The sequence below is a fragment of the Phaseolus vulgaris genome, chromosome 4 (genome assembly GCF_000499845.2).
Source record: "Phaseolus vulgaris cultivar G19833 chromosome 4, P. vulgaris v2.0, whole genome shotgun sequence".
Lineage (NCBI taxonomy): Eukaryota > Viridiplantae > Streptophyta > Magnoliopsida > Fabales > Fabaceae > Phaseolus > Phaseolus vulgaris.
This window is the reverse complement of record NC_023756.2, coordinates 9,287,849-9,308,553: the sequence shown is the minus strand read 5'-3', so window position 1 is coordinate 9,308,553 and position 20,705 is coordinate 9,287,849. Positions and strand designations below refer to the sequence as shown.

Genomic DNA, 20,705 nt, shown 5'->3' with positions numbered 1-20,705 from the left:
AACTGGTGGCTACTATTCATGCTAAAAAATGTTGGCTTCATCTTCAAAGATTTTGTTGCAACTGGTACTGCTATGCTAGAAAAATATGTTGCACCTTACTACATAGCATATTCTCCAATTGTTCTGCCCTGAGAATTCACAATTTTCCTTCATTATTATTCATTTCTCTTATTTGTTCAGCCATGTGGTTAATTTGAGGTGTTTGAGATTGTGAAGAGGATGAGATTTGAGGTGTCTTCTCATCGTCACACACAAATGACCTAAATTATATTAGGTTTTCATCCAACACGCACACACAGGTTCCTCCTTCCTTGCCTCCATTATGACGTACGACGCCATCGCTCCGCTCGGCTACCTCCACTGCACGCATGATGTGAGTTGATTTTAGATGTTTTCATTTATGGTGACACTTTTACTTAAGATTGAGATTTTAGCAATTAATGGTGAGGACCTAAGGAAGATTCCCACTGTACACGAACTTAACCAAGTGGTTAAGTAAGTGTGAAGGTTCACTTCACAGAGGCAAAAATGAAAAACAAGATATGGTGAGGATGAGATGCAATTGCAGAATTGAAATGGGCACAAGGTAAACATCAATGGTAGTTATGGCCTCCCAAATGATGCATCATACTCATAATTATGAGTGAAACCCAAGAGCAACAAATAAGAGAACTAAAAGACAAAAACATAAATGGAATGGAAAAATGGAAGGAAAATGGAATGAGAAAACTTATGATGGTGGATGATAAATGTCACGCCGTGATGTGCTCCAAGATGAGAGTGTTGGTTGCCACTTGAGAGCTTCCCAAATCACTCAAGATAAGACCTCAAACCTAAGAGGACATAAGTCTCATTAAGAGCTCACACAATTTGTGCAGAGTTTCTTTACTTCATTCAAATTCAACTTGTAAAATACAATGAGGTAGGCCTCCTATTTATAGGTGAAGGAGTCTTGGAGAACAACCATGAAGGGTAGGATGGGAAACACTACAAAAAGGGCAGCCTTAGGGTTTGACTGTCAAACCCGCACCCTAGGATTGTCCTTATATAAACTAGGTCAAAATCCCTTCTCAAAGGGCTAGGAACAAGCTAAAATGCTAACTACACCCCCTATTATGCTAAAGGTACCTTATTCTAGCCTACCTTTGCTATTTTGAACCCTAAAGTGAGGCTAAATTATTTACAACATATTATATCTTTTAAGAAGACCAGAAGGAAGAACAGTTGGTGCTCTGGTTTATGTCCATCTCCTCTGGTTGGGTCCATGAGATCCTTGGTGGGGTCTTGAATTGTTTGCTGAGATGATTGCTCACCATGTGCTTTGTCTTTTGCTTCCTTGGTCATCTTCATAATACATAATAATACATGTAAAACTAAAAAAATAAGACATTATTATGAACTTACATTACATTGGGCAATCTATAGTGATTTGTGAGATGTCATTTGTTCCATTGCTTTAGTTTTTGGCTAACTTCCACTTCTCATGTTAATTAGAAGGGGATGGAGGATAAAGAACTTCCTCAACGAAAGATGATTTTTTTTGTCTCTTTAACTTCTCTTCCATTAGTTTATTTTCCAACAAATCATAGTCTCCCTGAGACAATATGTGGGGGGTAACATTCTTCTATTTGATGTCTTAATCTTTCTTCCACTTTTCCTATAAATAAATAATACATACTAATTATGGATTTCATTATATGATTCAATAAAGTGTGATATGAAATAGTTGATGAACCAAGTGGTGTTCAAGTTTTGAAGAATCCAAACCCTTTGAAGGATGTTGAAGCCTTGGCTGTGCTTGATGTTGTTGTGCTGGTTTAGCTTAGTTCTGGGGTAGTTTATATGTTGTAATCCACCCTTTGATTAAATCTAAAGCATTAGTGATATGAATCCACTAGCAAAGAAGAGATGATTCTTTGACATTCTATGGACTCAACTTGAGTTGGAGATAGCTTAGGCACTTATAATAGAATTGGATCAAGGTTCTATGTTTCAAGAACTCACCATGACTTGCACCTCACACCAAACTCATATGGAGGAGCCATCTATTGCCAATTGAAGCGAACAAATTGTGTAAAAAGGCAAAAGCACCGAACAAAATGAATAAGAACAGAAATGCATCAAACAATTAAGCTAGAATTGAAGAAGAAACAACTATAAGCAACCAATGAACTAAGAACCGAAGCAAGCTGGAAAATAGAATGAATTGCCGAACCAAAAAAGGAAGCTAAACATGTTTTAGGAATTCATATGACAATGGAGATGAAAGAAAGAAGAACTTATGGAGATGGATGCTTTGGTTTGATGATCACGCCACTTAGAGGATGAAGACTCCAAGATGAGTGAGCTAGTGCCACCACTTGAGAGAACCAAATGCACTCAAGATAAGACAAGGTGAAGGAGAAGCAAACTCTCACAAATTCTCTCTCAAATTGAGTAGAGTTTCTCTATTACTAATTTCCAATCTGAATTTTACAGGTAAGCACCTTTATTTATAGCCTAAGAGGTGCTGAAATGAAGAGCTAATTAAATTCAAAATTCCCCCCAAATGACATAAAAGTGGCGCCAATCCTAGAGCATGAGGAAGGTGTGACTTCCTCTCTTAGTTTGGCACCTCCCTATTACGCCTACACCCCTCTACTAAGCTCACACCCCCCAAGCTTCCTACTATTTTCCTAAACTAAAGACCTAAAGATGCTTTTACAAAAGAGGTTTCTTATGTTTCCCTCTAAGCATCTTCAAACAAAGATATTACAAAAAGAGAGAACAACCTCCCATTATTTCCTAATGCTTTGAATTGACTTCTTGTAAGCCTTTGAGGTGGGCTACCAACTCCATGAGCGTCTAGCACTTGAGCCTCTTGCTCTTCTTGTCCTTGAGTATTGGCCTCCATTTGGTCTTGAACTTGATCTCTATCAATTAGCATTCTCAATCTTTGTGAAAGTAAAATGTTTTCAAACTAAGTTAAAACAACCGATTGTTTTATCGAAACAAATGATTGTTTATACTTAGGTGTTTTGAGGAAAAGATTGAAAACTGTTCTTAAAATGGTTGAATTGTTAAGTACCAAAACAACCGATTGATTCGAGGAAACAACCGATTGTTTGTTTTGGGACCATAACAGAAAAACTGTTTTATCTTTGACTGAGCTTTAAATGATTTAACTGCTTACGCTCCAGTCATTAAATGCTTTGACCAATCTTTTAATGCAATTTAAGAGTTTGTTAAGATTTGATAACAACCTACATCTTTGAATAAATTCAGAAAAACAGATTTGAGATTTAAGAATCTTTGACAAAGTTTTTCCTAAGAGTTTGTTTTTGAATTTTTCAAAGAGCTGAGATTGCTAAGAGTTTGTGATTGATCAAAGTGTATGAAATAGGATTCTGCTTGTATTGATTTCAGATTATCTTCTGTAACAAGTGTAATCCTTGTACTCTGTTGAACAAGTATTCGTTTCTGTGTTTGCTGAGATTGGCTGTGTGTTCTTGAGGGGATCAAGATCAACAATCTTAGTGTTGGTGTGTTGACCAAGGAGAGTGTGTTTCTTGAGGTGTTCAAGATCATTCTCTTGGTTGTTGTGTAAGTGATCAAGGTGTGATTGCTTAGTGGTTTAGGGTTTAGGGTTTAGGGTTTCTGAGAAGACTGGATGTAGCTCTGGTTTGGAGTGAACCAGTATAAACAACTGTGTACAATTTCTCTATCCCTATCTCTTTAAATTCAGTTTTGTCAATTAATAACTGGTATAAACAACTGATTGTTTCGGTAAAACAACCGATTGTTTTTCCAGTATTGTGCTTTTGCTTTATGTTTTGAAAAACTGATTTCTTAATCAAGGTTTTCTTGAAGTATTTTCATTCTAGGCTTAAAATTTTCTGAAAATCTTTCTTAAACAATTCACCCCCCCCCCTCTCTCGTTTAAGGCCATATAAATAAATACGCTCAACTCTTATAAAATTAAGCTTGAATGAGAAAAATTATGTTGCGCATTTTTTTACCATAAACATTTGTTCTTGATCTCTCTCTAAAGTAGTCTCCTTTGTAGCTAACCCTATACTATTTCCCAATGAGTTGGCCTCACCTCTCATTCTCCCAAACCCATTTCTCCACTTCAAACACATATTTCTGTTCTTCCATTTCTAGTAAGCTTCCACAACTCCATTCAAAATTCAAAACAAAACAATGCTAGAAGAAAAAGATGCTATCAATTGTGATAATTACGTGTAACATGTACTTCATCAACATCATTTTCCTCATTCAGATGAGGTATTCATCTTGAGAATGAAGGATTATCTATAGATTGAACTCTTGAGTCATCATGGTGATGAAGATCATGTTAAATTCTTCCCTGGAGGACAACTGACCACATTTGATGAGAAGGATCTTTCATGTAAAATACTTGTTTTGCTTGGTAACATGATGAAATGATCTTCCTTATAAGCTACCTTTGTAAGATTACCCAAAGTAAAACTCAAGTAATCAACATGCATTTTTGTGTCACAATAAACTTATTTACACTTAAATACAAACACTCTAAATTTGGCATAGTTAACCCCCCAAATTTCTTCAATGACTCCAAAATAACTTACAATAGTCATCACATGAATGTTATCTTTCAAACTAGAAAACTACATAGACTTTGCCTCCAGGGTAACACCACTATTTTGCATAATACTCTTTTCATCTCCAGTCTTTGTATAAAATACAATATATTAGTATTATATCCAATCCATATTATGACATCAAAGTTAGGTTGTTGTGCTAACTATTTCAATTCCTCAACATCACAATCTTTTTGACCAATTTATCTTTAAACCATTTCAAAAAGGTCTTATTATGCTCAGACAAAAATAATTTTTCATTTGCACGAGGGTTCATTAACTTCAACAACATTTTTTGTGCATCTATGTAAGAAAAAACATCATTATTATTGTTCAATATATACAAATGTGCTAGTAGAATTTCATGTTGATCTTTTTGAACCACCCTTACACCTCGTGTGTCTTTACCTTCATTCCTTTCTTCATACCAAGACTTCGAAACACCTACGACTTCTACTTCTAACATATACGTTGCACGAAACTCAATTGCTTCCTCAACAATGTATCTCTCAACAATAGATGCTTCTGGATGATACGGATTCTTCACATACCCTTTTGATATCTTCATGCATCACTCAACTGGATATCGATCGAAAAAAATAGGATTACATATTCTAATTTCCCTCACTAAATAAATTATTAAATGGACCATGATGTCAAAAAATAAGGAAGAAAATACATCTCTAGTTGACACAAGATAATGACAACTTCATTTTCTAAGTCTTCCAACCTATTAGGATCAATTACTTTCCTACAAATAGCATTGAAGAATATGTAAAGGCGAATGATGACTTGTTTACTAATTTTTGGTAAAATTCCATGAGTAGCTACTAGGGGAAGATCTTGCATGAGAACATGACAATAATAAGATTTTAAGCCTAGAATTTTCAAATCTTCCTTTGACACAAGGTTCTTAATATTTGAAGAGTATCCTTATGGTATTTTAACTCCCTTAGGCACCTACAAAAACTTATCTTTTCAAAATTTGACAAAGTATGACATGCTAGAGGAAAATATGTTTGTTTACCATAACGTTGTGGTTGTATCTCCAAACAAACACCCATCTCAACCAGATCTTTACGAGCATTTATATCGTCCTTCATCTTTCCTCTAATGTTTTGTAACGTCCCAATTATACTATCACAAATATTCTTTTCCACATGCATTACATCTACGCAATGTCTAACATCTAACTTGGACCAATGTGAGAGTTCAAAGAATATCAATTTCTTTTTCCATATTTTTTCACACTACTCTTTTTCTGTATTTTCCCAAAAGTCACTTCAACTTGGCACAACACTTGCTCACAAGTCAGGGGCGAAGATGTAGTTTTGTCCTCTTGACATCCATTGAAATCCATTTCAACATACGATAAGGCTGATTATGTTTCAAAAACCTTTGATGCCCAATGTGAGATGTCTTCATTCCATGTTTTAGTTGACGGTAACTTGTGTTCTCTTCACATATCGAGTAAGCATGATATCATTTAACATTGTAACCACTCAAATTTTCATTTGTTGGAAAATAATTAATGGTGCAAAATAATAATGTACGCAAATTGAAATTCACCTTTTGATATGCATAAAAAACCTCAGGTCTTCTATCAATGGACTTAGATAAACAAATATGTCATTTTCGGGTTGTCTTGGTCCTAACATCATCATAGATAACATCATATATTTTCTCTTCATACACACCAATATGACATATTATAAATAATTACCAAAATGAGCCATGAATTATGTTTGCTACTTAAGTTACCGCAAAGATTCATTCCATCGATTGCAAGACCAAGTCTAATATTTCTTGGATCACTCCCAAACTCAAGATACAAAAAATTATTTTTCTTCCATTACGATGAATCGAAAACATGTCATAACAACTCCTCACATTTTCTTCCATTTACATGCCACCTAAGGTTCTTTTTATCATTAAGACATGCATGTATTTTCTAGTACTCCATACCCATCGAAAACAATATCTTTTTTGCCTCATAATGACAGATTGACAATGTACATACTTCCTTTTATGTTTTAACCTAAAGAAAACTTATTAATAACTAAAAAATTGGAGATAGTGTTAAATATTTATATTGAATCTCAAACGAGAAACTAAGGTTCACTCGATACAACAAAAGACACAATACAATCTCATACCCAATACCAAGTCGTTCAACATATAACAATTAACAATGTCAAATTACAATAAAAAGAATGAAAAAAGTATGAGTTTTAAATTCAATATTCATTTTAAATTCTAATATAAATTTAATTTTTTTGAAATACTAATTTTAATATTAATATAATATTTAACATTATTAAAATATATATAAAAAAATGTAATGCAGCGACATGCCCTCACAGTGGTTGCAAATGTAGCAGTGGCGCCCTACGCTGGTTGGTAGTAGTGACACCCCTTACAAAATGGTTTTGGGGCTAAAAAGTGTGTTCTTGGTGGAGTACCACGGTAGCAGTGAAACGATTTTACAAACATTGATTCCAATAAGTAAGGGGAAACTGACGCAAGCTTTGGTGATGTGTAAACGGGTGTAGTGTGTGACCAAAGACAAAATGTGAACGAACTAGAGGAGTGAATGTTCAACACAGTACCACGTTCAACAACGGTAACTTCCAACTCTAACATTATTGTGACCGCGAGCCTCCACTTCCCATACTGGTAACCTCCATGTACAAAGCAACATCACATTCAACAGTGGTAACCATCAATAGAGTTCAACAACAGTAACAATGAAACATTGGAAGTGGTAAACAAAATAAGCGAGGGAAGTCTCCACAGTGAATAACGGGGAGTAACATGATTAACCAAAATAAAGGTTGAGGGACATATCTATTACAACGGTTGTTCCACTTAATCGATGTAATAGCTTTCCTGAATACGAAGAAAATTACTTAAACACGTTGTTTTGAATAAGTAAGAAAAGTATATATTACATCAGTTGTTTGTTTCACTTAACTGATGTAATATCTTTCCAAATACAAAGAAAAAGACTTAAACACATTGTTTTGGAAGAGTAAAAAATACATATCACATCCATTATTCCACTTAATTGATGTAATAGTTTCCTCCTCGCAAGTATTAAATTTCAAAAATATGTTGCAACAATTAATTTTAATGTTCGGTACTATTAATATAATATTACACTGATTTTTCTTGCATAACTCATGTTATATGCAACTCAAATATTACCATTATACAACTGTGTTCCATTTTACACTAGTTCCAAAATAAAAAATAAATAATGTAATAGCACAAATTTACTCTATTGATTTAATCTATAAAAGCATGAGCATATTTTTTAAACAAGGCAATTTGTTTTCCATTGGTTGTGAATGAGGGTGAAGTTAGGGGTGTACTTTTGTGACCCAAAAAATTTGGTATGATAGTAGTTCCCTTCTTGGTGAAATTGAAGCACGTGAAAGAATAAGTTTGAAACTTCTTTATTGAAAGATTTTACTTTTTACATTAGCATATATTTGTAAAGTAGAATAGCTTATGAGTTGTAAAGTAAAACAACCTTCCTTTACTATTTGGATTATTTTGGATACCAATGTTTTATTTTCCTAATCTAAAACTAATTACAAATCACCCTTTCAACTTGTTCTTTTGAAACAAAAATTCTCATTACTCACTCTCATTTGTATGAAGAAATTTTAACAGGTTTTATACGTGCATATATTTTTCTCTCTCCTAAAAACAAATAAAATTATGTTCAAGGATGAGGAATATTGTTAAAGATTCAAAAAGAAAAAAAAGAGAGAAGAAACTTCTGGTCTCCAACAAAAGTATTTAAATACAATTATAAGATATTTGACGAAGAAACACGAATACTAAAGAACGAATTCATATAGAATATTATATAACACTATTTCTGACTAAAATTTTAAAGTTTTAAAATAATAATTTTATAAATTCTTTTAATATTTGTCAACCTTTTCATTTATATTCAACTTCAAATTTAAAGTCACGTTTTGATTCCTAAAACAAAATATATTACATAAGGGTATATTTAAACTAGTTTTTCCTCAAAGATTATAAAAAAAAATTATTTTTATTAGGTAAAATAATTTATACATAAATTAATTTTTTTTTAAAAACATGTACAATTTATAAAAATAATTAGCCTTAAGTATAAATTAAGTTTAATTTATATTTTTTGTATTAAATATATTTTTTTCCATAATTTTAAAGACTGATGTTTCCGTCTTTATTTCAAACTTTTTATTTTTTATGTTGCAAACATAGTTCCATTTTTTTTATATTTTTCTTTTGTAAATTCAAATATATAATTGATAAATATTCACGTTTAGTAAAGTGGTTATATAATTTCCTTTGGGTTTATTAATGGTTTATTTATTCTTGTTGGGTAATGGAATTTGTAGAGTGATTGCATTTTGAAAAGGTGTTCAGAAACACTAACTCGTAAGCTCCACGCACGCAAAGTGTTTGTGATAATCTTCCTTTCATTTTCTTCGGCACTCTCTGTTGTCTCTCTCACTCTGCTCTCTTACTCTACTCTAACCTTCATGGATTCCCATTCCCGCATTATTGCATGGTTTCTGCTCTCTCTTTCTGTATAACCATTTTTTCTTTCTTTTTCTTGTCTCGTTTAAAGGACCATCTGTGATTGATTCTTTTCATTCAGGGGCTCTGGTGAAGATGGTCAACTAGGAATCGGCAACAACGAAGAGAAAGAATGGGTCTCTCTCGTCGAAGCTCTCGAACCTCAACGTTTCCGCTCCATCGTCGCCGGCAGCAGAAACTCCCTCGCCATCGGTGACGACGGCAAAGTATCTTAACCTCTCTCTCTCTCTCTGTATCTTTCTCTTTTCGTTCTTATAAATCGTGGGTATCGTTCAAAAACTCATCTTTTTTGGTGGGGTGGTGGTTACTTGTGATGTAGTTGTTCACTTGGGGTTGGAACCAAAGGGGCACACTTGGGCACCCAGCTGAGAACAAGTCCGAGAACAAGATTGAGAACATTCCCAGCCAAGTCAAGGATCTTTCCAGTGTTAAGATTGTCCAGGTATACATCCTTCCATCTTGTTCATTCTCTTTTCTTTTCTTCAATTCTTGATTATCATGCTTATTATACCCTTGCTATTCTTTTTTGATGGTGTACTTATTATGTGAGTATTGATAGTGAATAGCTTGTGGTTGTTAGGCGGCTATTGGGGGGTGGCACTGCTTGGCTGTTGATGATCAGGGCAGAGCTTATGCCTGGGGTATTATACTATTATTCATTCCACACCATAAATCCTTTTTGCTTCTATTTCTCCATCACGTTGTTCTTATTATTATTTTTATCATCATCATCATCATCACCATCATTATTATTATTGTGATTAGTAGAATTAGCATTGTCCAAAGTGGCAACGTCATTAAGCATACTAAGTGTCCGTTTAGTTTCATGTTAGATTTTCTAGAAGCAAATTAAATCTTCACTTGTTTGATCTCATGCTGAGGGATTGATTCCGAATTAATGCAAATTTAGATAGGATTTGTGTTGGATAGAAATTTTATACTTAGTTTGACTATTAACTTGTTTTTATTATAAAATCATCCAAACTAAAATCATATCGCTTCAAAAATAATTTTGCGTGAAGTGTCTTCTCGTTTTCCACTTCGATTGCCATATGCTTTCCTTTCATTCCTTTTTAAACCTTATGCTGTTCCGACCACTTTTTACTTGAATGACTCTTTGGACAAAATAACCATCTCATAATACTAAATAACCATGTCATAATATAGTTACTGAGTTACTGCTTACCAGATTCTTTTTAGAGGAAGTCTCATAATAGTAATGTAAAAAGTGACAAACTGCATACTTACACGGATTGTGTACCTGTACTACATACTTCATAACTAAAAATTTGATGTTGGATGAAATGTCATATTCTTTTTCCCTTTTAGAGCTCCAAAATTCTCAAAGAGTGTTGATGTGTGTGTGTGTGTATATGCATATATATATTATACGACTTCTAAGAGCTAGCATAATTTATTTCAGGTGGAAATGAATATGGGCAGTGTGGTGAAGAACCTGAGCGCAAGGATAGACCTTTAAGGAGAGATATAGAGATCCCTCAACGCTGTGCTCCTAAGCTTGTTGTTCGGCAGGTAATTTATGTATTCCAATGCGTTGCATGCTATGGTGGAACAAAAGTGATTTGCCTTTGTTTTTGTGCCAATCTTTAGTGTTAGATGTACATTTATTTTCTTAAATTCATTAGTTTTTTATGTCGCTGTAATTCCTATGCAAGTTTTCATCTACCTGTCATCATCCTTTTGAACTCTAAGTGAATTCATGAACAAAGGAGTTAGATGTGAGTGACACTGTCAATATTTTGTCTATGACAGAACATTATGGTAGCTTTAAGTTCTTGTAATTTTGTTGTTATTATTGTACAATTCCCATGTAATCTTAGTAGAATATCAGACATTTTTAAGTTGCTTTTGCTCAATGCTTACTAGTTAACCTTACCACAGAGAAAGAAAATAGATACTGTATTTCTACATATCTTTTAAGTGAAGATCAAATTACAGCTTCTGATATGTTGGAAAGCAAAGGATACATCTGAGATTTTCTTTTGTTTCTTGTCCATGCAAGGCCCTGTGAGACTTGTTCAAACTAAAATGGCCTATGTTCCAATAAGCAATACACTGGTAAACATAAAATTGTTATAGTTGACCTATTCTTAAATTTTATTTTAAATGCTTAATTCCAGTAATTTTTAAGGTTAAATTTTTGGTTGAAAACTAAAGAATTATTTTATTGATATCAATTGCACCAGTTTTATTCTTGTAATCTCTATCTGTAATATCCAAAACCCTTAAAAGAGGAAATAAAAATATGCTGAAATAAATAGGAAGTTTCTGAATATATTTTTTCCTAATTACTATGGAGATATTGAGAATATTTTTTTCCTTAATAATCTGCTATTTACAACATTTGTGACATGTGCTTTGCTCTTAGCGAGAGTAAGTCTATCACCTTGACTTTTTGGTGATGATTTGACAAGGAAAAAATCATTTATAGCTCCAGACAGTTTTAATTGTTCATTTTAGTTTGTTGTGTATGTGGTGAATCTGAATGACGTCTGATTATAATTTTTTGTTATGACCTTAATCCCCGTAGTCCTGCTCAATAAATTGAATTTGATTTTTTTCTGTAAAGTAATTGTGCAATAAAGGCTTTCTAAGTGTTTGAGTTTGTATAGCTACTTCTACATCTCTATTGTAACAAATGCATCATTGCAGGATGGCATGGGTTTTGCTTTCTTTAATGTTTTTCTAATTTGATTGGGGTGTAGGTTGCTGCAGGAGGAACTCACTCAGTAGTACTTACACGTGAAGGTCATGTTTGGACATGGGGTCAGCCATGGCCGCCTGGTGACATGTAATTTTCATTTTAGAATAAAATAATAAATTTATTGAGATGAAGGGAATGAATTGCAAAGAAAAAAGCACGATAAAGAATCCTCCTATTCAAAGAACAAAACAGAAAACAATCATGAAAAAAGTTAAAATTGCCAGATCTCATCTTAAAACCAATTGACATTAAGTGAAGGTTCTCAATAGATATATAATTTGCACTCAAAGAGTTGAGGTATGAAGATGAATTATAGGTTTTGATACCATACCAACTAGAAGCTTCCAACACTAGAATTCTGCTCCAAACAAATGCTTCAAATTCTAGCAAAGATGGCACTTTACACAAAAAAATTTGGCATGTTTTCTTCTACCAAAAAAATTATCTAGCTTGATCCAGTGTTTTTCTTTTCATTTTCTTTACAAGACTATGCTACTATTATCTTAAGATGAACTTAATTTACTTGTTCAGCTGTTTTTCTTCATTTTTAGTAAACAACAGTTTCTACTTTTTGCTAACTTCTAAATTATTTTTGCTTTATCTTACAGAAAACAGATTTCAGTTCCTGTTCGGGTTCAAGGTCTTGAAAGTGTGAGGCTCATTGCTGTTGGAGCATTTCATAATTTGGCTTTTCAAGAGGATGGAACTTTATGGGCATGGGGAAATAATGAATATGGACAACTTGGAACTGGAGATACTCAGCCAAGATCACAACCCATTCCTGTCCAAGGACTTTCTGATCTTACTCTGGTTTGTATATCATTATCTGGAATCATCTTGTTATTTTCAGCTTCTGTGTCAGCAGACTGAATAAATGATATATTTTGGTATGTGTACAAAGTGATGCATATTTCTGTATAAACCAAGAATATGACATTTCAAGATTATTTTTGGAACTCACTCTTAAATTTTATAGCAAGTAGCAAGTGATACAATGGGTTGATTTTTTGTGCTGCCCCAACAAAAGGAAGTAAAGTAGTTTATCTGGAGTTTTTTTCATAGAAAGCTATGTGAGCTTCATAATAATGAAGAAATTACATGTCTTCTCTTTGACACATGAAAACAAGAATGTCATCATCAGTTGTTGGCTTCATCTTCAACTATGTTCTGTTCTATAATTTTTCTTAGTAATATCTTGTTCTGTTCTTGCTGCCATTTGTTAGTTATTAGGAGTAGTTTTAGGACATGGGAACCTGTTTTAGTTGTCTATATTATTTTTAATGCATGCACAGGTCTGTAAATAGAGTTTTTCATATCCTCGTAACTCTTACAAGTCAAGTTTGAGGATCTTTTATCCCCCTTCTGATCCTTTTATTTTCCTTGAGTTCTTCAACATTGAATATAACTGTGTGCATATAGCCTCTTATGCCCATTTTGTTTTCATTTTTCCTTTGTCAATTTTGTTTTACAAAGGTTAACAAAAGGATCACTATGTCATACCTTTTGTAGTGCTTCGTAAGCTACCATTGGCCAAGAGGAAATGAGTTATAGGACAACCATGAGACTGAGATGGCTTGCCTAATTTTCCTTGTAGTTTTTAAATGTGGTATAATATATACTCAATAATGTAAATTTATCCTTCTAATGAGTTGTGCTGTCCAATTTATTTCCTCATCCTCTATCTAGTTTCACGTCAACAAAGTGACAACAATATAAATGTGTATTATGCTATTTGAATTGAGAAAATATTTTTTGTTTTGGCAGATAATTATAAAATATCACATTTCATATTCAGACTTACTTTTGCTTTTAAAGATTTGTATAATAAATAGAACAAAAGAATTAGTTTTCACCATTACCTATACACTATACGTGTAAAACAAGAACTAAAGTGAAAACAATATGATTTTTTGTTATGATTCCTGGACATAGGAAATGAAAAGAAACCTATATCTCAAACCAAATAGATCCTTAATTACTAAGACAAATTTTAGGGTGATATCTGAATATTCCTCTTTATAAACTTGTGTGATTTAGAATCAGATATATGGTTTAGAATGCAGCCATATGTTAGTGTTATAACATGTGTGTGTGTGAGAGTGATCATGTGCTGTTTTGGTGCAGAAGCAAATATTATTAAATTTATGCATGTAGGTAGAATGCTAGATATATATTGTAAATGATTAGCCTTTGTTTGGTATTGAAGAAATTCATAAGATGAAAGAAGATAGAATTAATATAACTGGGTTGGCGGGGAAGAAGCGAGGAAAAATATTTTAAATTTGGTGGGATCCAATGTACTATTTCTCACTATCTTTACTCATCTCTCTATCTCTTTAGTCATATCTTCTCTATTTGTCTTCAACCAAGCACCTTTAATTTTCATTTTATTTTTCATTTATTTCCATTTTACCAACTTGCTGGTATAGCTCCTTGCTTCCAGTGGCATTCTTTCTCTTTAACATTGGCTTTATTGGGGTTATATTTGGGTGTGCGATAGGGATTGAGGATTGCTATGTATCTGTACCCTACAAACTGTCAATCTTTGATTATAGTTTAAATATCTAATTTCTTTTATTAAATCTGTTTGGAACTCTAGGTTGATATTGCAGCTGGTGGATGGCATTCTACTGCATTGACCGATGAAGGAGAGGTACTCCTTTTTTGTGTGTAGAATCTATTGGTTCTAAATTTTAATGTGAAGATATCCTTTTAAAATATTTGAAGTCTACATTTAACTGTATATGTTTAAATTTTGTATTTTTCTGTTTCTTCTGAAAGTAGCTGTTATAGTAGAAAACCATTTATAAATTGTTGTTTTTGAAAACAGCTTTTTCATTAAAGTAAGCTGCTTGTTACACTTTTTTGGTTTTTCAATAGAAGCAATTTAGATGATCTATGCATGGTAGTCAAAATCAAGATCTTACTGAAGATTGGAAAGAGAAATATGAAAATTTATATACACTATAAATTATTATATTGCACTCAAAGTTCATAATTGAATCTCATAATATATAAAAGAGTACGTAATTAGGTGTGAACACCACATCTTATAATAGGAGTAACTCTTTACTAGTTACAAAACTATGAGAAAATAATAATCCATCTAAAAAAAATAATCTAGTAAGTTAAATTCATATTCAACTCCATCATCATTTTTATCTCCTTCACCATTCAAATCAGTCATGTGTAAATCATGACTATGTTAAGTTTCATCCTCCCCAACTTTGACTGGAACCAAGTTTTTTCATCCGAATCCAATGCTTCACTATGCTCATGCTCATCTTCCATAACTACTCTTCATTGGATGAACAATCATCAATATTAATTTGAGTCGGTTTTCTTGTTTGTTTCTTCTTAGCTAATTTTGAATTAGCCATAACAAAAACAACATCATTCGTTGTGCTTTGCTTTAGCCTATTTCTTCTCTTTGTGTGGACATACACAAATTCCAAGACAAATATGGTAAACAAGTAGTGGACTAGTAGATTCCTAATTTTATTCTAGAGATATATTTGAACATTAACTTACCATCTCAAAGGAACTCCAATTATGCTCACATCCGAAGGAGCTAGATGTCAAGCTCAAGACAAGAATGGCAAATTTTTGGAGTTCTGGATACACATCACCATAAGACTCCCACCAATCTGATGGAGTCTTTAAATTAATTGACTTAGTACCCAAGGGACAACCAAATTCTTTTTCTTGTTTTTTGAAATCATCAATTTGAACATCAATGAGAGTTTGTTCATCCTCATCCTCCACCATCCTAGTTATACATTCCATTAGACCTCGTTTCACTTCCAAATTTGATTTAAGGGACGACAATGCATTTGAGGGTTAAGAAAATAACCTGCAGGCCATAGAATTGCTTGTGCCACCTTTCATCAATGATGTTCCACAAAGGCAAATAATTAACCAAAATATATTACATTGAGTTAGTTTTTTGTCGTCCCTTAAATATATTACAGAGCCTTTTCCTCTTTGCCATCAACATTTGACCAACAACTTTATATTTGCTGCATTATCAGTCACAACATGAATGACATTGTCTTCTCCCACCTCTTCAACAATGTTATTTATCATTTAAAAAACTTTCTCAGCTATTTTAGATATAGAAGATGCATTTATGGACTTTAGAAATACAGTTCCCTTTGTGCTCTTCACCAAGAAGTTTATTATTTTCCTTCTTTTCTTATCAGTCCAACCATCAATCATAATCTTACATCCCGTTTTCTTCCATTCATCCCTATGTACTTGTAAAGCAAGTGATGTATTTGTAACTTCCTCCTTCAAATATTTGACTTTAATCTCATGATAAGATGGAGGTTTAAATCCAAGGTCATGTCTTGGAACCAAATCAAACATAGCACTAAATTCTTCACTCTTTGTCACATTGAAAGGTACAATGTTGTTATAGAAGAACCTGTCAATTGCTTGACATGCTTCCTCTCTCAAACCTTTCTTAAACATGTTGGTAGCTTGTGTACTAACTCTATTTTTAAAAATATTTCTATCACTAGGGTTGTTGCTCGACTCACTATTTTTTCTTTTCTCACCAGCTTTTGCCCTTTCCTCCTCCATATTAAGGCTTGGTTTCTTATTTAATTTTTGTTGCAAACCAACAACAATTTCCCACATTTCCTTTTGCCTTCCCCATAGTCTAGGAGCTTCCTAGCTCTTTCCAATCCAAATAGTGGGAGGGACCTCTCATAACCTTACGAGAAGCTAGAGGAAATTCATCCATGTGTTTAGATCTTTGTCAAGTTAGCTTTATGCAAATCAGGCCAGTGACACCATTCCAAAGGACAAATCTTATGTGATTATATAGAAGATAGGGTTACCAGCAAACCCGTTTGCTTTTCTTGCCTCACTAGTTACAGTTCCTCAAGTCAGTTGTACTCTCCTCCTAACAATTCGCATGATATTCATCTTATCCATTCCACATTGGGCCTTGTTATGCATCACATTCACCCCGGTTTATTCTTACTCATAAGCACCTAGGTTTATTAAGCAAGCTTTAACTGAGTTTGCAGCTTTACAGATGAATGAAACTTTGTCCCTTGTACCTCTTCTTCCAAATCGCAAGCCCATTGATGCAACTGGTCATTCTCCATGGAATTATAGGTTCTATGTTGTAAAGGACTAAGAGGGGCCATACCTTTCAGTTGTGTCCTTTATTTTCTTTGTTAATATTTGATATTTAATAGTACCACTTTATTTCCATCTGTCTGGTTTTTTGGTTTCTGTTAATATTTTTCAAGTGATTTGGCTATAATTTTATCTTCTTGACATTATTTCAGGTATATGGCTGGGGAAGGGGAGAACATGGCAGGCTTGGGTTTGGTGATAGTGACAAGAGCAGTAAAATGGTACCCCAGAAGGTTCAACTTTTAGCTGGAGAAGATATTGTGCAGGTACTCTTTTTCTTTTTACACTGCGTCAGTGTCATGGCTTGGTAACCGCAACAATCACTTTCTATCCTTTAACTCACTTTGACATCATTCATGCTCCAAAATGAAGAAAGAACCAAAATATCCAAAACTATTTGAATTCTGAAGATGTAAATTTAGCTTTTTTTCTCACACAAACCTTTTTGAATTCATGTTGTTGCTTCATATCTCGTACTAATCGTGACAATCTAAGGAAAATTTTTTGAAGGGTAATAATTTTTTGTGATATGAAGATAATTGATTTGTGGTCAGGTATCCTGTGGAGGTACTCACTCAGTGGCATTAACCCGTGATGGCCGCATGTTTTCTGTAAGTATTTTCTATGCCATCTTTATTTCTCTTTTCAATAGCAAATTTAAGTGATCTGCTTGAACTGTTTGCAGTTTGGTAGAGGTGACCATGGACGTCTTGGATATGGTAGGAAAGTGACGACTGGTCAACCAATGGAGGTACCTATAAACCTTCCTCCTCCTCACAATCTCACTGCCACTGAAGCTGAGGGACATTGGTTTGCTAAACTTGTTGCCTGTGGTGGCAGACATACCTTGGCAATAGTAGAATGGAAAACAGATCATCTTAATTGATTCATAAATCATAAAAATAAAGCAAAAACTGAAAAACTAGATCATCACCCTAATCACACTCATTTCAAATTCAGTTGAGGTGCTAAACTTTATCTGTTGTATTTAGCTTGATATAATCTTCTTTTGGTAATAACTTAAATAGATATAACATTTTAAAACTTTATTATGTTATTTCTTAAAATCTTACCATAAGATAATTTTTTGTTTATTTAAAACATTGCCTTTGAATGCAAGAGACTTAGTTTTATTCAAATAGAACTTTTAAATAGATCAACTGACTTAAATTTGTGGGTTTCCCAAAATCTAGCCTTTAAATAATGTAATAAAATTTAATATAACATTATCATGAGAGGAATCAAGTTACTTTTACGTTAACAAGATAATTATTCATAATCTTCTCCATTTCTTTCTCTTTATATAATATAACTTGAATCATTTTATGAAAATTCAAATGTATAGAGCTGTTTTTTTTCTGGCATCCTATATTTCTTAAAATACTAAAATTATCGAAGATATTTTGCAAAGCACAGTTGTAGTTAAATATCATATTCAAATATGTGTTTCAAAAGGTTTTCGAAAAATAGAGCAAACACGTGTCATATTCTTTTTGAAACATATTTTGGGGAATATATTTGGGAGAAATTAAAACTTGAAAGATTTATCCAAAACTTGAATATATTGATATTGTTTGAATTAATATCTGAAATGGAATGAATAGATAAATCTAATATATGAAGAGAATATTATTCAGTGATATATTTGAGGTTTGTAAAGGATATTTTAGGAACGTTTTTAAGTTTTCATAAGAAAATTGAAGAAAGATACACCTCAAAGAATTTTCAAGTGAGAAAGAGCATTAAAGATGCAAGCAGGACTTTCCAAATTCAGCGGTTGATATCATGAGAAGTCAGTATAACATTTGTGATGAGTTAATTAAGAACTAGTATGTAAGTTTAGTACGAAAATCAATGTGGAGATGAATTGTTTATGAAAGATTTTCGCAAACAATGCACAAAGCTGTTTTAGTTAATTTCCAGAAATCAACCAGTTGTTTATGCGATTCAACCGGTTGTTTTAATCAACAGTGAATAAAAACAACTTAAAACAAATATTAAAGAGTTTAGGGAAAGAGAGAATCACACAAGGAGATTTATAATTGTTCACTTTTACACCAAGAGCTACATCCAGTCCCCAGAAACCACTGGGTATTTCACTACGCAATCAATCACAGATTACAAACCGCACACACACCAAAGAAGTGATCTTGAACCCCTCAAGAACACACACTTCCTTTGGCAACCACACCACAAAATTCAGAATAACCTCTGATTCTGCATACCACAATTATTCTAGAAATACAAGAGAATAAGGAAGGATCACACCTAATCAAAACTGAAAATCAAAAGATTACACAACAATCCTATTCCACTCTTTGAGAAAATCCAAAAGCTTGAAGTAAATCTTGGAGAAAACTGATTTCAAAGATTATAATTTGATATCTTAACCCCAGGAGCGTAAAACAAACTATTTAAACTCCAAAAGGTTGTTAAAAACATTTAATGTAAGAGCCAAATCAGTTTTGAATCATTTAAAACATATTTACCAAACTTAACAAAATTCTGTTAAGGATTTTCAAAAGACAATCGGTTGAAGTGTCAAAACAACCAATTGAATTGGTTTGACAACAAAGTCAACCAATGTCAAACAATTTCAAATCCTTTTAAAAACCTCTAAGTGTGAAACAACCGATTGAAACGATAAAACAACAAGTTGTTTTTCCACTTTTTTAGAAAACACTCTTTTTTCAAAAAGGTTTTGATTTAAATCAGCTTTGGATTCTAACTATGGGTGAATTACAAATTCAAACTACCCAGAACCCACACACACAAGCAACAACTAAGCCTTCAACCAATCTTCATGGATTTGGAGACATCAAAACTCTTGTTCAAGATGAAGTACTATATAAATACTTTGAAGATGAAATAGAACACACAAAGCATATACGAGTAAAAAAAGATCTCATAGTCGTCATATTCTTAGTGTCTGTAGTCTTTTTGTGACAATATTTCATTGCTGCTACTTAGAGAATTCATAGATTGGGGAGTGAGCCTTGTATTGTAAATCCTTCACTCTATGCAGATTATCCAGTGAGCTTTCAATTTTTGCTATCTTATGAAGTGTTTTTCTCACTTGTTGAGAGGTCTTAGACTCAAGGGGAGATTAAAACTTGCTGCTTCGAGAGGCATTCACTACTTGCTGCATGGGGAGGTGTTTAATCATTGTGTACCTAGAGAGATGGAGAGTACTTGTTTACCTAGATAGTTGAGAATACTTGTGTACCTGAAGAGGTGGAGAATACTTGTTACCTAGAAAGGTTTACAATACTTAAGGCTCTTAAGCAGGAAGCTTAAGGGGACTGGACGTATATGTAGTGTTTTGGGTGAACCAGTATACATTTCTATGCATACTTTTATCTATCCTCATCTATTTTATGTTGTGGTTTACTTGAGTTCACCAAAGGAGAATTGAGTTCATGCTCCATTCAACACCTCCCCTTCTAGAGCCAATTGTATCTATAATAAAATCCAACCACGTGGAAGGAACATGATGAGAATTGACTTTTCGTGTACAAACTCCTAAACTGACATGATCTTTGAAGAACCTAAGAACATTTTAGAAGGCTATTTAGCATTTTCACACTGATCGACTTAAGGATAGGAGGTTGTGTACTGCCATGACG

The 20,705-nt window shown here is 33.2% G+C and overlaps 1 protein-coding gene across 1 annotated transcript; it reads left to right on the top strand.

Annotated features, from left to right (window-relative positions):
- Positions 1–8,971: 8,971 nt before the first annotated feature.
- Positions 8,972–18,123, top strand: LOC137837200 (ultraviolet-B receptor UVR8-like). Its single transcript, XM_068646128.1, has 11 exons — positions 8,972–9,174; positions 9,265–9,409; positions 9,523–9,645; positions 9,784–9,844; positions 10,627–10,736; positions 11,930–12,015; positions 12,537–12,738; positions 14,528–14,581; positions 17,232–17,345; positions 17,634–17,690; positions 17,765–18,123. Exons 1-11 carry the CDS (start codon positions 9,146–9,148, stop codon positions 17,963–17,965), a joined length of 1,182 nt encoding a protein of 393 aa, XP_068502229.1. The 5' UTR covers positions 8,972–9,145; the 3' UTR covers positions 17,966–18,123.
- The last annotated feature ends 2,582 nt before the right edge of the window (positions 18,124–20,705 follow it).

What these genes read in the sequence shown, in the direction of transcription:
- LOC137837200 (XM_068646128.1), top strand. Translation starts at nt 9,146, where the DNA reads ATGGATTCCCATTCCCGCATTATTGCATG. An exon ending in CTGGAGAAGATATTGTGCAG is followed by an intron (nt 17,346 to 17,633) that starts GTACTCTTTTTC and finishes ATTTGTGGTCAG; the next exon opens with GTATCCTGTGGAGGTACTCA. An exon ending in GTGATGGCCGCATGTTTTCT is followed by an intron (nt 17,691 to 17,764) that starts GTAAGTATTTTC and finishes AACTGTTTGCAG; the next exon opens with TTTGGTAGAGGTGACCATGG.